The sequence below is a fragment of the Aythya ferina genome (genome assembly GCF_964211825.1).
Source record: "Aythya ferina genome assembly, chromosome: 13".
Taxonomy (NCBI): domain Eukaryota; kingdom Metazoa; phylum Chordata; class Aves; order Anseriformes; family Anatidae; genus Aythya; species Aythya ferina.
In genome coordinates, this window is record NC_140311.1 from 5705581 (window position 1) to 5722755 (window position 17175).

The window sequence follows — 17175 nt, forward strand, 5'->3', positions numbered from 1 at the left end:
CTGAAATAAGTATTTCAAAACTTTACTAAGGCTTATGTGTACAGAATTGCCCAAGTGGTGGGCAGTAATTCCCCTCTGGAATTACTGTATATTTCAAAATGATGTTTCAAATTGCTATTATTTTATAAATACGAAGATTGTAAGAAGCATATTGTGTGACTAAAAATAATTTTCTTAACATGACTTTGGATATGATCTTCGGAACTATTGTCTCTAAAGCACTGACTTATTTTCTTTAACATTAAGCACAGTTAAAATAGTCCATTTTCTTTGCTCATCATATTAATCTGACATTGCTGACTTCCCTTTCTTTTACAAGTCATCTATTAATGGTATTTCTTATTTGCAGTTTGGAACTTACTGAATGAAAAATATTACTGTTGAAACTATAGTGTATGTTTATACAGTGTTGCTCTTAAATATATTCTAGTTTCAGTAGAAATATTTTTTGTTTTTTTCATTGTGGTGGTTATTGTTATTTCTGAAGTTGCATGTGCAACCTTTAATTGATTCAGTTTTATATTTTGAGCTTTTTTGAAAGGAACCTTGTATGTAATTTGAATAATTGTGTTATCTCTGTATTTCTGTTTCTCAGTATCAAATGATGATCCATCATGATGATAATGGCAAAAGTTTTGGTGGGCTGTCCAAGACAGTAGTCTGCTGACTGTAAGGCGGTTGGTGTTTTTCTAAGAGAATTTTAGACTCTGCTCAATAATTCAGTAATGTGACGTTATTACCTATTTAATATATTCTTGCCATTAAATTTTCATTTCCTTTTATACGGCTAAATGTCATCAAACACTGAACTATACCAGGTTTGTCTTGTGTTAAGATGAGGGATTCAGTGCTCTGCGCTTGTAATTATAACCAGGCATGTTAAAATTCATGAACTAAAATGAAAATATAGTTATTACTCTTGTCTTTGCCCTGGTATGAAACTATATAGGTAGATACTGTTTCAAAAAAAAGATATTTATTAATGTCCATCACAGTGTTTTCATTTTTTTGCCATCCTAAATGAACATGCAAAGCTAGCAAAAGAATAAAACTTTCTTTTTATGATACTGAGACTTTCATGAAGAAGAGGGAATTACTTGGAAAATATTTCTCCTAGGAGAGAAATTTATATTACATAAAAACTTTTCCATCATACTTTGAAGAACCAATTTTTAAATGACTTTAGATGACCTGAAATTAGAGCAGAAAAATTCAAACAAAGTATTAATCATCCTTCCAATAAAATGTATTTTCAGCTTTGACATTCTTGCACATAACTTATGAAATGACATAGCCTTATAAGTGCTCAAGAGCATCCAAACACCAAGGAGCACATGTCAGGAAGAGAATATTTACCTATATTTCTTCTCTTTTGTCCGCTATGCAATTTATTGGCAGATTTCAGAAGAATTGTACTGGGGCTCAGTCTAAGCTCAAAAATAAGTTGTTTATATCAAGTCTTTGTCTCGTTCCCATAATTAGTTTCTGGGTCATTTGTTGTTTTTGCAGAGAGTTAGGGATCTCAGATATTTTTTATTTAGTAATGTGATAACTAGGCAGAGTCTCAGATTAGAGACACAAGTATGGGGAAACTTTGAGTCATGAGCATTGCTATATTAAGTATCAGGGAATCTGCATGGAAGACAGTCATTACAGATAAAAGCCACAGGGAGTCAGGCTGCATGGTTTCTGTGGGTCAGGGAAAAACTCATATCTTCTTGTTCTTAGGTTTTGATACATCCAGCTCAACCTGTTAATCAACTACAATTCATGATCCATAGAACTAGTTTAATAATGTACGATCTGTTTTTTTTACAGTGATTTGTGACTTTATATCTTTGCAGATATGAACAATCACAACAAAACAGCAGACAGAAACTTTACTAGCTCTAAAGCCAAGTCATATTTTCCTTTACAGCTTGTACTATTTCTTTGTTTATGAATAAATTATTCTAAAACTAATTTTCCATACAGAAATAAAAAGTCCCCCTTTTTTAAAAATCATTTTTCATCATTAAAAATCATCATTAAAATCATAATCATTTTAAAATCATTTTTTAAAATGATTAAGGCAAACTTTTAATGATGACTGCTGGGATGGAAATCAGTCTAAGATTCATTTCTACACTCTTCAGTTACTAATACAACATGTAATATACTGTGACCTTGAAATAATATCACTTCATGGAAATGAAAGCAATAGGTACTTCTTTCAGTGTGGTGTACTGGGTCTGGCTGGGATGTTAATTTTCCCTGCAGCAGCCCATATAGTGCTGTGCTCTGCACTTGTAGCTGGAACAGCAGCGTTATCACACCAGTGTTGTGTCTGCTGCTGAGCAGTGCTGGCACAGCATCAGGACTTTTTTTTGTTCCCTTTCCCCCTCCCTTTTCCTTTTCTTTTTTTCCCCTTTAGTTAAATTGTTTAGTTAGTAATCTTTCCTCAATAATAATAATAATTATTATTATTATTTTCCCCTTAATTAAATTATCCTTATCTCAAACCGTGAGTTATTCTTTACTTCTTCCCCTTCTCATCTAAGGAGGGGGAATGAGAGAGCAGTTGTGGTGTTTAGCTGCCTAGCACGGTAAAACCACTACATGTGGGAGAGGGTAAAAGAGCATGGAACAGAATGGATGTAGACAACAGTCTGGTCAACTTCCTTGGTGTTTCATTTCCAATTGTACAACAATTCATTACCTGTTGATCACTAGTACTTAAAGAATTCAGGTATTTTTTTCTATCTCTGATTTAATATTGTTGAGAATTTCTGATTGATTTAGAGTTGATATTACCTAACATAAAAGTGTACATTTGCGTTAGATACTCGTGTTTTGGGTTTCATTCTGTGGTGCATTTGAATAGCTGGCAATTATCATCCAGCTTTTTACTTCCACTGCAGTAGAGAAATGTCTGGACATTCTTTAGAGAATAATTTTGTTTGTTTGTTTTTTACCTGCCCTGTTATTTGCTCTTTCTTGCTAGCTTAGAACTCATGAGTTTTTGAGAATTTATTTGTAAACCAACTTGAAAAACAGAGAATATTTACCCCTCAGCATCTTGTATAGCTGTCATCTTTGTGTATTCATAAGATGTGACCAAATTAACATAGAATCACAGAATGGTTTGTATTAGAAGGGACATTAAAGATCATCTAACTCCAACCACCCTGCCACAGGCGAAGACACCTTTCACTACACCAGGTTGCTCAAAGCCTGGCCTTAAACACTTCCAGGGATGGGGTATCCACAACCTCTTCTGGACAACCTGTTCCAGTGCCTTACCACCCTCGTAGTAAAGAATTTCCTCCTTATATCTAATTTAAACCTCCCCGCTTTTAATTTAAAGCCATTACTCCTTGCCCTGTCACTGCACTCCCTGATAAAGAGTCCCTCCCTAGCTTTCCTGTAGGCCCAGAGTTGAACACAGTATTCCAGGTAAATTATGTAGCTGTATTACCTGTATTAAACATACAAGGGGGCATAAGTGCTTTTGAACTATGATCACATAAAATATGTCCCACTTGACAGCAAGACAATACTAGCAGATTTTCCGATTCTACAAACTTAGTACTGAAGTTTTTTTCTTGTTTATATTTTGCTGGTAGATTTAATTACACATGAATTATTTTCCTTAACAAAACCTTACAGCTTCGCTGAGAGTGCACGAGAACAGTATGAAAAACTATCCAACATGCACAACAACATGACTAAATTGTATGAAAATTTGGGAGAATACTTTAGCTTTGATCCCAAAGCAGTAAGCATAGAAGAATTCTTTGGCGATCTGAGCAACTTCAGAACTCTGTTTTTGGTAAGTAATGTCTGCAAAACATCATATGTTCTTACTTTTCCTTTGGGTTCTCTCAAGTTTAATTCCTTCCTCTTCTTTCTTCCTTGAGTTTTAGTTAACTTTTTGTTTTATGCTGTGGCAGGGAATCAGTTGCATGTGGCCAGAATTAATTTGATTTTGGTCACTGATAATTATAATTCTTTAACTTGCAAATCCAACTCTCAATGTGACCAAGAAATGGATAATTAGAAAAAGTGTAAAAAAAAAAAAAAAAAAAAACAACACCCTACCACCCCCCCTCACACACAAAGCCTCAAACAACAAAAACAGAAAACACACACACACACAAAAACAAAAAAAACAACAACAACAACAACAAAAAATCAGTGAATAATGGAACAAAAACCAGAATGGATGTACCTATATTCACATTGTGTGGGAATCTGACTGATGTCTTAATGATGCTGTGATGCTAAAGCTTACACTTCCATAATAAGCTCTCTATTTCTGACAGAATTCCTGATACTAACTTAAATGTTCATATTACTATTTCTAGTCAGCTGGTATGGTTGCTGTCAGCGTTTGGCTTCTTTATGCTGGAATTTAAGAATTTTATTCAACACCTAAGTTATTTAAATGGCTTTAATGTCATCTTTCCTAGTGGCTGTCTGGAAGCCATAATCAGCAGCACCATAGGAGGTGCACAAGGAAAACAGATGCCTGGAGTGTCACATTATGTCTCTAGAGTATATTAACATTGCTTGGAAATACCACTGTTTACCATGCAGCTGTAGCTCTGAGATCTCTCTATTGCCAGTATCTGTCTTAATTCATCACATAATCATAGGAATTTCAGTTTTGGTGTGATGGATGAATAACCACTTGAAAACGTAATTTTAGTGCTAAGTTTACTGTATTAGTAAACTTTTATTACAATATATCTAACTGTTCATTTTAATTTGGCAGTAATTATTCTTTTTTTTTTTTACTGTAAGCAAATTGCAAATCTTTTTATAATTAGTAAGTATGCCAACACATCTGCACGAAGATGTGTCAAAAACAGGCATAGTTGTCATAAGCTATTTCAATGCATTTAATTCTTCATAAATCCAAAGCTCACATTTTCAAACATGGATATCTAATTTTGGAAGTCTACTTCATTGTAACTACTTGAAACAGACTTCAAACCAGCAATATCCAAATACTGTGGTGAAAAATCTGTCCTCAAGTATGTATTTAAAAAGCTTTGAAGGTGATAGGAGCCAGAGAACACATATCCAGGTTTTCTAGAAAGCATATTAGAATGAAAATACTTCCAGTTGCTTAAATATGTCTATATGTCTATTTTCCTTCTTTGTTGACTACCTCAAGATCTGGCTAATAGCCTATTGCTCTTTGCTGGTTATAATTGTATTTGAAACGACTGAATAATAACAGTGGAGAGGGTGGGATCGGCTTTAATTCATTGCTACTTACTTAAGGGAAAATTCTCTGAGATTTATCTGTATGCTTGTCCAGGAGGCAAATCTCTTTTCATGTCAAGGTATAATAGTTATATATTTTCCATATAAAATGTCGTATTTTATAAAATAGAGTGGTTATTCTGTCCTTTAATATAATGGCTATAATATATATTATAATAATAGTTAAGACTTTATATATGTCTAATATTTTGGTAATTTAAAGAACAAAGAGAAAACACAATAAAAACCTAGGATTAATCCCAGTGGCAGGAATTACTACAAGGCTTGGGGTGCCAAAATTTCAAATGTATGAATGCAATGAATCTTCTGCTGATATAAGTTCTACAGTTTGCAAAGACACAAATCAGGTTATTTTATGAGTGTTTAATTTTTATGTCATATTTACAATATCAACACTATGTTGTTGGCTGTGTTATGTCTAAATTCATGTGGCTATGTTGATTGGACTTTCAGAGATTATTTAGTCCACCTGTATAATCCAAAGTAAGGTCAAGTTCCAGCAGGTAGCATAGGGTCTTGTTCAGTTACATTTTTATTCAGGAATGGAGATTTCATGACCTCTCTGTTTTCCACAGTAATCTCACTTGTGGTGGCAGAATAGGAAAAAAGTTATAACATGAGAGACTGTATTTATTGTCTCTTGTTCACTTGCTTTGCACCTCTGAGAAGAATCTAGATCCATCTTCTGTATACCATCCCATTATGTTGTGTAGATAGCAATTAGGTCGCCTGAGAGCCTTCTCTTCTTACAGCAGAACAAACTCAGTTCTCAGCTTCTGCTTGTCATATGCTCCAACCTCATGACCGTTTGGTTATCAACTACTGGACATGCTCCAATATTCATTGGAACTCATTCTGGGCACAGAACTCCTCCAGATGTGTTTTTTCAAGGAGTGGTAAATTGGAAGAATTGCCTCCTTCAACCTGTTACTGTACTATTAAAAAAGTTGATTGTGCATTCAAACTTCTTTGCTCCAAAGGCATACTGCTGCCTCTCATCCAACCAATTGTCCACCAGTAACTTTGTTTTTCTTCAAAGCAGCTTTCTAGGATTGCTTTTGCATTTTACATCAGTTGTGTTTAGGGTTAAGTAATGTAGTGTAAGTCTGTACTATAGAAAACTGTATATTTGTTAATTTTTTGGTGGTTCAGTTTTTAAGTTTCACTGACTTTCCTAAATATTATTTGTGAGAATACTGTCTGGAATGGATTTCACTGCGTCTCTAATACCTGTACTTCAGTGATGACTGTTAATGTGGACTTGGAGTATGTATGCTTTTTTATTTGTTTTTCAAATATTTGCTACTTTACCTCAATTAAATGATGTCCTGTTTCAGAAACATTTAGTGAAATACTTCAATCACATGCTTCTAAATCTGGAATGTTCAGGTGACTTTGAACATTTGCACATTAAGTACAGAATGCAGATAAATGCAGTATGACTTGGGAGGAAGGAAGTGTATTATGTCACTGAATAATTTAAATTTGCATTGAGAATAAATTTCTCTTCTGTATGCATTTTGTTCACTTGTATTTATAGCAAGGCTCCAGATAGCTAATTCTCACTGTTTTAGAAAACTGTTAAAAATTAGGACATTTCAAACATTATTTTTAATCACTGAAATAACTGTAGCAATCAGAGTAATGAAGGTGTTGAAAACTACTAGCAAGCTACTGTTAATTATTATTCCCAACATGCACATAATCGTCTTGTTAATGCTGTATACATGTCTTCTGCAAATACTCCTCTGTGGATATGGAAAAGAGGTGTACATTCTATAAACTACCCAGATAATTTTTACCATGAGGTATTATCTGGGTTTTATTTGCCAGAATATGCTTTACTTTCTTTATGTATGAGTGCAGGAATACCTGTGTTCTGATTACTAGACAGTACTGAAAGCAGACAGCAAACTTGTCTTGACATTTTTGTTTGTTTTTTCTTTTTTCCTTTTTTAATTTTATTGGAGGGGAAGAGGATATTATCAGAATGTTTGGTACAGATAAAATACTCCTTGAACATCAAATCTAGCAGAAAAAGGATTTACTTTGAGCAAGTAGTTGAGTATTTTCAGTAGACTGCAACTACTGTTCATTTTTTCCACTGTAATCTGCCTTTAGTATTTCACTTATGTACTAAATTACTTTTACTGGACTTTTCCTTCTTAAAATTCAGACACAACTATTAGCTATTCACAAAGCAAGAAAACAGCATCTTTCTGGTAGGCACTACATAGTCACGTACTTCCTTGTCAATGAGGATCTCAATAACCTCACATGTACATTTTTCACAATCCTTGTTACAAGGTTATTATGTTTGAATAATACCTCCACAACACCTTCATCTTGTGCTGTAAATGCAGTCATTGCAAAACATAATTGTCTTATTACCTAATTGATGTAAAGTGCCTTCTGTCTTAAGGGAAAGTAATCACAGAGTTTGGAAACTTGAGTTACACATGTACCTGCTTGCAGAGATCAGAATCCACTAGCTATTCTGCTTTTTCTAAACACCTATGTATGGTCGCCTCTTCTTAGGATATTTGTATGATGTTTGTTTTACTTAATACTAAAAAACTGCAATAAAATGTTTTTTTGTTTTTGTTTTTTTTTTTAGGGTGGGAGATTATCCTAAAGACTAAATCTCTGTGAATAGATTCAGTTTACTAAGACAGACCTATCAAGTTTTGTATTCTGGTTTGGAATATTAGACTTGAATTCCAAACAGAAAAGACAGACAACAAATAATCTTTCCAAGTTTCTAGAGAAGTGGAGCTAATTTCTTGTGCCACTTTATAATTTTTGGAAGCAGGCAGTAGTCTACTAAGATACTGTTTTAATGCTGCATATGTTGGTCTGAATAGTTAATTATCTGTGTGGTGCTAGGGTTTTAAAAAGTTTTTATCTGTATTATCTTCTAAGCCTCTTTAAATATTAAATATTAAAGTCTTCAGTATAAAAAAGTGAGATCTGAGACGTGTATAGCTTAAGGAAAAGCTTTCTTTCCTTAGTATAATTTGTGCTTTAGTCAAATTGACTTGTTCAGATATATACACTAGTTGTAGTAATTGTAATTAGGTCTTTTGAGAATTTCCTGACTTATTTTATCCAGAGCAGAACCTTGTAGACTTCAGTGGCATAAAGATTCTTGTTTAAGGATTTAATTTTTCCATATGCATGAAGAAGGCCTAGAGCAAGCATTAGAAGTTTGCAGTACAATCATTTTATTTTCTATAAGGAAAATTATTTTAAAGAATTAAGATTTTCTGCAACATTTTGATGGCTATGAAAAGTTTTTCAAAAAGATAAAAAAGCAATCAATTTTCAAGTTTAAGGAAAAATCAAGAAAAGGCAATAAATCACTGGAACTCATTTAATTTGTGGAATTTACTGTAAAAATTCATAACTACTGGTAAGAATTCAGGTGCCATCGGAGAAAGCTGAGTATATACAGCATTTCCAGATGTTCTGTAGAGCATGCTTACTTATTAAATACGTTGTTTTCAAACCAGAGTAGTGCCTGCATGCTGCTTCTAAGTGCTGGTTTTTTTCCCCATTTATGGTAAATGATTGAAGTAAATGGCCAAAATATAATTCGAGATATTTTTTGAAATATGCATGACTTGGCTTTTCTTGTTTGTCTTTCTCCTGTGTTATTTCTTGTACTATAGCTGCTAACAATTAAAAGTTCAGGAGTTCTTCAGATTGCTGCTTTTGGTTTTGTTGCTAATTTTTCTGGTGTGAATGTTTATAATAAGACATACCATAGAATCATGAGGTAATTTAGTGTGGAAGAACATAGTAGAGAGTCATTGAGTCTGACATCCTGCTCAAAGCAGGGCTAGTGCAGAAGTTAGTTCAAGCTGCGTGGGACCATGTTTTGAATATCTCCATGAATTGAGATACCATGTCTGTGGGAGACTGTGTTGAAGGCTTTGCTAAAGCCAAGATCAACAACAACAACAAAACATGCATTGCCTTCCCCTCCACAGAGCCAGTCAGTCATTTCAGTATAGAAGGTAGTCAGGTTGGTCAGGCACAATTTGTCCCTGCTAAGTCCATTCTTTTGGTTTCCAGTCAGCATCTTGTCCTTTGTGTAACTGGAAATGGCTTCCAGAAGGAATCATGTTATGAACTTCCTGAAAACACAAGTGATGGCTGAGTAGTATGAAGTTCGCCAAGCTTTTCTCACTCTTTTTAAGATGAGAATTACACTTGCTTTTCACAGGCATTAGGGATGTCCTTTGAGTCCTGCAGCTTTTTGATGAATTAGAGGCCTTGCAATGACATCAGTCAGCTGCCCTGATAGCCTGTGAGACAGTGATGGTAAAGGTTGAGATGAAGAAGGTACTGAGTACGTGAGACTCTGAGGTTAGGTTCCACGGTCCATTCAGCAGCAGAACTATCTCTTCCTTAATCAGCCTTTGTAGATGTAAATGCCCTTCTCATTGCCTTTAACATCACTTGCCAATTTTATCTCCCACTGAGCTTTGGCTTTCTTAATTCTTTCCCTCCCTGTGCAGTAGTGCTGTATTTCTCTTGGGTAGCATAACCATGCTTCTGGCTTTCATCTTCTCTGTTTTACATCAGAGCTACATCAAGAGTTCTTTGTTCAACCACACTTAAACCTGCCAAACCTCCTCAGCTTCCTGCATGACAGGATGGTGATCTTAGTGCTTGGAGAAGGTTCTCCTTGAAGATCAGTTATCTGTGTGTGTGTGTATATATGCTGTGTTTTAATTGAGTCTACAGCATATATAGTTCTAGATAAAGGCCAGTCATCAGCACTTAGAATTCAACAGAGCCATTCAGGAAATCTTAACATTTCTTCCGTTAGCTTTGTATAACAGCTTTAACTACTATTTCCCTTTGCTTAACCTGTGACTCTATGTATAATTTTGCTGTGTGGAAGCAAGTGTGCTGACTAAATAAATTACTGTCTCTCGGCATTTTGCTTTCTCTTCTTTCATTTGCAACTGTAGATAGGATTGTTACGCTATACAATAATGAAATTCAGCTAGTGTTTTTTAAAAAGATTAAATATATCAATATCTTTTAATTTTAGGCTCATCTTTAATCAGAAATACATTCTGAAAGGCACATTTAATGGTCACAGAGAAATCTGTGTTTATGTATGTATGTATACACATATACACATCTATATATCATATATAAAATATATTCTCGTTGCATGATATGTTTTTTCGTAATGCTCATATTACATAGCATCTGGTCTTTTGAAAATATGTTCAAGACTGTGATGATCATTGTCAGAAATGGCATACATTAATTGGAAAATAATGCCAGTTTTTGATTTCTTGAAATAAATAATACATACATTTTCTAATTATTTCTTCTGCAAGTTGGAGAGAAACTACCTAATAAATGCACCTCCACAAGTTCACCTATACAGTGATATATATGTATCACCTATACAGTGATACTTATTTTAGTTCAGTAGTTTCCCAAATTATTTTCCAACAAGATTTTCCATATAAATAAACTGTTATTCTGTTATCCCTGAATAACAGCAGAAAAGGAAATTACAAGGAGGCCATGTAAGCAGGTATAGTAGCTGACCTTCCTCTGTTTTTTGAGACATATTGACTGCCACTGGAATGTCTTGGTATACTTGGAGAAGGGGTGGGAGTGGTAGATATCACTGACTAATTTTTTTTTTATTTTTTTTTTAGAGAAATAGATGTTGGCTTGTTGAACAGAAATTGACTTATTTATGAACATTTTTTTTCATCTTTTTATATCTTTAAGACTGCCCTCACACAGAGTTTGCAGTCAAATACCATATTAATCTCATAGCTAGTTCTTTATCCGTATCTGTCAAGCTGTGTGAAAGTAAATCATTTTTTGCACTGTTTTGTGATGTTAGGAGAAGACGGCTCTGCATACTTAGGAATTCACATTTAAATTTGCAAAACTGTCTGTCATATGGTTGCAAATAACCAAATAAACTTAGAGCACCTATGACTTATCTAACCAAACATTCCTTTTGAGCCATTTCAATTCATTAAGCTGCAGCCTAGTGAATCAATCTAGAAATATGGATGGATGAAACACAGTTGTTTTATTTATATATGCTATAAATATATATGCTCACTTTTTATTTCTAGGTTTTTCTACGCTTTTTGGAAGAAACATAATTAGAGCCAAGAGTGTACTGAGAGGACTAAATCAAGTTTGTGTTGCTTTACCTCAGAAATTGTCTTTACCTCTTGCAGCTGGAAATCCTGCCTTTCTTGGTCTTTACTTGGCTGTGCTGCTTCTAAGATTAGGTAGAATATTTAAACCTTAGAAGTGAGCTTTTAACAAGTAATTTTGCATCACCTCTACCTTGGTTTATTTCTTTGATTTAGTGCTTAGATACATCTTCATAACCTCATTGTATTCAAGGAACATCACAAGATCTATGTAAAGCACTTGAGCATGAGGACCTTCCTTTGTAAATGAAACGTGATTCAAAATCAAGCTGGGACATGCATGTGTGGGGAGGAATTATATATTTTCTTCTCTGTCAGAGCTGACAGTTACAGGGAAATTGAATCAAAAGTAGTGATTTTGTTTTTTTCCACTCTACATATACATGTATAATAGTAGATCCACAGAATAAGAATATGCTTTTCATATTTGGGACATTTTTGGAAAATATATTTTTTTAGGTAATATTGATTTAGTCCTTCCTTTCAGTGAAAGTAAACACAAACTTCTCTTGTCCTTCATTTGCAGTGTAGCCTTGGAACAATTGCAACCTGATATACTTGGTTTGGTATAGTTTTCAGGCTCTTATCAATGAATGATTAATCAGTTGCCTGAAGCAAGATGCCTGTTTGTTCTTTTCTGTTTTGGTTCTTCACTTTAGCCTGCTGTCTCACAAACTTTATATCAAATGATCTGAAATATTTTTTATCACAACTGTCACTTTCTGGATGTTTGTTGGCGCTAGAGTGTTTACAAATATCCACCCAATCTTTCATGCCTGCATTTAAAAATGCACATAAATTTCCTTTTAATGAGGTTGTATGCTTTATGAAAGGTGTATGAAATACATACGTTAACATTAGATGGGGATTTTTTTTCTTTATACAGCTCTTAATTTTTTCTTTTTTTTTTTTTTTTTCCACTTTTAATTTTTTTTTCCCTGTGGGCCCCCCATTTCATGCAGGTAGTCTTAAGGGTGAATATTAAGTCCAAAAGCAATGTTGCAATAATGTCTATAAAAGTACAGTAAAATTGGAGGAAGTAAATAAAAAAATAGAGAGGTGAAATCTGGCATTTATAGGCATGGTTGTTACAAAATGCAAAGAAGCTTCTTCCTTCAGCAAAAGAATATTTTTTATACTTGGTGAACTTCTATCAGTGGTGACTGCTTCCCTCTCCTAGAAAACATTTTTGTAATTGCTGCTTTTTGAGTAAGAAAATCTTCTGATTACATTATGAATGTACTTAAATAAAAATGGGTTGTATTCTAGTATTCTGGTCCTGGGTGAGCTTGACCTGCAATGACAGCATCCCAAAGATATTTTATATTAGATATAATGGTTAGGATTCATGAAGCACGGGGCAGTATCCTAAATGATCTTTTCTACTTACTGTTTTGTAGCCACCCATCAGGAAATTCAGTATTTCTGTTCTTGTTTAATTCTAGGTTGCTGCATCTCTTTTGCATTATTGTCATAAAGATAACTTGAACATTACCCTCCATGGAACACTCATGAAAGATCTTTATATGAACACAATGAGCAATCTGCTGCATCTTAACTCTTTCTGTATACATGAATTTCCAGTTAATTTGAGTTCACTGTTCCTATTGATTTATGATGCAATTCTTTATTTCTTGTATATTGAATCACATATTTTGCTGGCACAAGGCAAATTTAGGGAAGGTCTGAGTGATCTGCAAGTATTATTTTTAAGGCATGGAGAATGAATTTCTGTGGGTGTCCCACATTATGCTATTAAAGTGGTGTAGAAATTCAATTTAAAGTGGCATTTTTATGCATAAAAATCAAGTACTCTCTTCTATTACTTTGCAGAATGAATGATGATAAGTTGATTATCTAACATCTCAGAGGCAGCATGCGTAAAAGTGAATGAACGTAACCTAATAGGTGTCTTTTTAGAACTCAACCACTTTAGTTTTTCTCAAAAAAGTTGTAGCATTGAAGGGTGTTTATAATTCTCTTTTTTTTCTGTTTTACTTTTTATTTTATAGTATCAGCATAGGTCATGTTCCTGCTAATGTTACTGTGTACATAAGTTTTTGTAAAAGCAATCTGTTACAGCTGTTTGAAACCACTAGCCTCAAAATGTATGCAATTAGATGTCCCATACACTTTTGCTGCTGTATGAATTACTCCAAAAAATTGAATGCCCCATTTTAATCATGTGACATCTCTAGACTTTAGAATGGTAAGACATGAGTTACACACCATGGTAAGTCATGTGCAGACTTGTTCTACCTTTATATTAGAAATCACTGGGCTAGTTCACAGTCTGGAGGTCTAGAAACTGAGCAAAGAGTAAATAAGGAAGGAATCAAAGCCACATGAGGGTGACAAATAATTAAGTAGAGGGAAACTTAAAGGACTTTTATTATAATTGAGGTAGAGCAAATTCTGTAGACAACACCATTCATCCGAGTAAAAGGTCTCTTTACCTTTATTTAGAGTCTTCTTCAACTAGCTTTGAAAAAGTATGGTCGATGGTAATTCAAATATAAAGTATGTTTATAAATACAGATGAACATATAATTATTTTGCTTTCAGCACATAGCTTGAAAAACATCTGGTAATATGTTCTTGTGAGTTATATATTTCAGGCTATTGTCTGACTGTCTACAGTAGTAAATAACATAGCAAATGTGGAACTAGCTGGTGGAGAGTAATGATAAACAAGTACTTTCTGTGTGACCTCGTTCTGAGACACTTTTTTGAAGGAAAAGGAATACTTTCACTAAACAATGTTGATGTGTCAAATAGCAAATTGTTTTCTTTTTTCAGTCCTCATTTTGAAGTGGTATGTAAAGGAAAAGAATAGATGGTCAGTTTTAAGGGATGTGACATAAAATTGGGTGGGTGAGTGGATAGGAGGTTCAAGAGGATAAGGGATAGCAGGAAAGGATCTGCTAAATACTAATCAGAATACAACACCGTTACTAAAGAATTGCTGGGCGACTACAGTGAAGCCAAGGGTGAATAAGTAGAGTAACTCTACCATTGCTATGAAAAGCCTTCTGAAACTGTATGGGTGCAGTGTTCCATTTCATTCTATTAGTTCCAAAACTGCCAGTCTGGGAACCAAGAGCCCTAGAGACTTGTTAATGTGATGCCCCGTTTGGATTTCTGTCTCTGTTTTGAATGTTTGTTTTTTTTTTTTGCCATAAGTAGGTAGCGTATTATATTAACTGTATATATTTTGTATTTATGAACTGTGTATTTGCATATAATGTCCTTTCAGTAAGGAAGTTTAGAGGCTGGATGGTTTTAGATCCAGTCGCCCCTTTACTGTAACTATTTTGTTGGACGTAATGTCCAAAATAACCTGAAGCCCAGACCTACACTACTTGTAGGTAGAGTATATTAGGGTACTGTTGGAGAGGAAAGGGAGCAATAAATGTCTAGTTGTGAATATAAATAAGAAAACTACCCTTAACATTTATCATGTCTATTTATAATGTTAGGCAAAATTAAATCATGATGGATTTCAGTGGATTTCCTAATGATAAATGAATCTTAGGAAGGGTGAAATGAAGGATGTATTGAAGATCTTATGTAAAAGCTTAAAGGAACTCAAGTATTTATTTTTTTAAGAGAGCAAGGAGTGCAATAGGAATTATGACTGGTTTTGAGGACGTGATAAGTTGATTGGGTTTGTGTGTCCAGGTGTTGGTAGTGGAGAGGGGTCACTGTGGAGAGGCTATGTGAGGAGAGACTAGACCTGCCCCATGCCAGAAACAGCCACTTCCAGCCTTTGTCTTAGCGCATGAGCTTTTCATCTTTTTTTTTTCTGCCTGTCCTGTTGAGGAGGGAGAGTGAAAGAGTGGCTTGGAAGGTGTCTGGCAGCCAGCCCAGGTTAACCCAACACAGTAGGAAGTCAAGACTCATTTCCAAAATCTCATTTGGAAAAGGAGGATATATTAAATGTAGATTAAATGTCTAGATTAAACATTTAGTTTAATCTAGTCATATGTCTAAACATAAAGTCTAGATTAAATGTAGGAAGGATTGTGGAAGGTTTTCATCCAGGAGTGCTCTACGTTTATAGCTTTTAGCATGGCACTTTGTGTAACCTGTCATCAAAGAGACTTTAGATTTGCTGTCTTGATCCACAAATTCAACTATTTTCCATTAATTTTGATATGTTTTGTGTAGCTAAGCAATGCCGACTGCTTTGGATATTTCGGTATATTTCAAAATATTTGAGGAATTGTAGCTTAAATGTTGGTAGATTAATTTTAGTTACTCGTAGTTGAACTGCATAATGACAGAAACTTGCTTTCATCTACACTTATTCCTCTTAAAAGTAAGCTATTGGTTTAAGCTAGATTCAGTCTTAAAAGCAAATCCAAACAAACAAACATACATGTTGCTGCTGAACTATCTGGAATTTTTTAATCACCATAAACGTAAAGTGATTTCAAATTTCATTCTTCTGATTATCTAGTAATGTGTATAATAGTATGGTAAATTATTTTTTCTTTAAAATTTCTGACAATGCTTAAAATGTAGCAGTTCCTTTTTATTTTTTCACTTATGTGAAATATAAATGCATATCTGTGCAAACAAGGTTAATTTTTGTTATTTTTTCTAGTCCTCAGTGTGTAGACTTCCATGTTCTTTTTATCTAATGCAGGAGGCTTTAAAAGAAAACAACAAAAGAAGAGAAATGGAAGAAAAAATGAAAAGAGCCAAACTGGCAAAAGAAAAGGCTGAACGAGAGAAACTGGAGAGACAGAAGAAGAAACAGCAGTTGATTGATATGAACAAAGGTAAGGCATCATTTTTACTAGAGAAATAACTGGGTGGGGGGGGAATAATGAGCTGAAGATTGTTCCAGGTCAATATGAAAAATACTTGCTGTCTGTTTTGCAAGCAGAAAAAAAAGGTAAACTTTTCCGGTGAGAACTCTGGCCTGTTTTGCTTTGGCCTTTCTGATTTTATAATTCTGTATTTGTCATTTACTATGTACAATGTTCCTTTCAAGCCATTTTGCTGTGAATTATTGCCTTGTTTCCCTTTGTTGCAGTTAATTGATTTTTTCATAAGGATTTACTTCCAAGAAGTAGTATCTTACTTGCTTTGTTGTTAATTTCATTCTGTGAACATCTTTATAATCAAGATACTTTGGCAATTTATGTCTTCCTTCTTGGGCTTGGAGGCTCCATGTTATAATGTATGTTCTCCCAACAATCCTATTATGATCTGGAAAATCTGGTTGAGCTCAGGGCCTAAGTGTGGAATTATATTTCAGCATTATAAAAAGCAGTGTTAAGCTTGTCAGCTGTGAGAAGATTGTATGGAAAACACAGGAGAAACGCTAGGCCAGGCAAAAAAAGCCCACTGCAACATCTTTGAGGATGGCTGTGAAGGTGAAAATAATCTAAGTCATGGAAGGACAAGATTCTGGTCAGCATTTTAATCACTGATAATGCAGTCATGCAGAAACACTGCTTATGCAGATGTATGGTGTCAAATGTACTTAGAATGCCGGTATTTATTGCAAATAAGTAAATTTCCTGTGACCAGTGAAAATGTGTGACTTGTGTGTTGACAGCTAGCACTTAAGGAGTGTCAGGTCACCATCCTCTCCTTCTGGTTTGGCTACCATGATCCTCTACAGTCTCTGTTTTTGGTAGGCTTAATCTTTAGTCTGTGGTTTAAATGAACT

At 34.4% G+C, this 17175-nt stretch overlaps 1 protein-coding gene across 5 annotated transcripts in view; it reads left to right on the forward strand.

Annotated features, from left to right (window-relative positions):
• Positions 1 to 17175, forward strand: part of DIAPH2 (diaphanous related formin 2) — a 222071-nt gene that overhangs the window by 107660 nt on the left and 97236 nt on the right. For all 5 annotated transcript variants that reach the window (XM_084534184.1, XM_084534187.1, XM_084534183.1 and 2 more), the window contains 2 exons: positions 3646 to 3811; positions 16141 to 16276. In XM_084534184.1, the coding sequence (XP_084390310.1) occupies positions 3646 to 3811; positions 16141 to 16276 (302 nt within the window). The remainder of the gene's footprint in view (positions 1 to 3645; positions 3812 to 16140; positions 16277 to 17175) is intronic.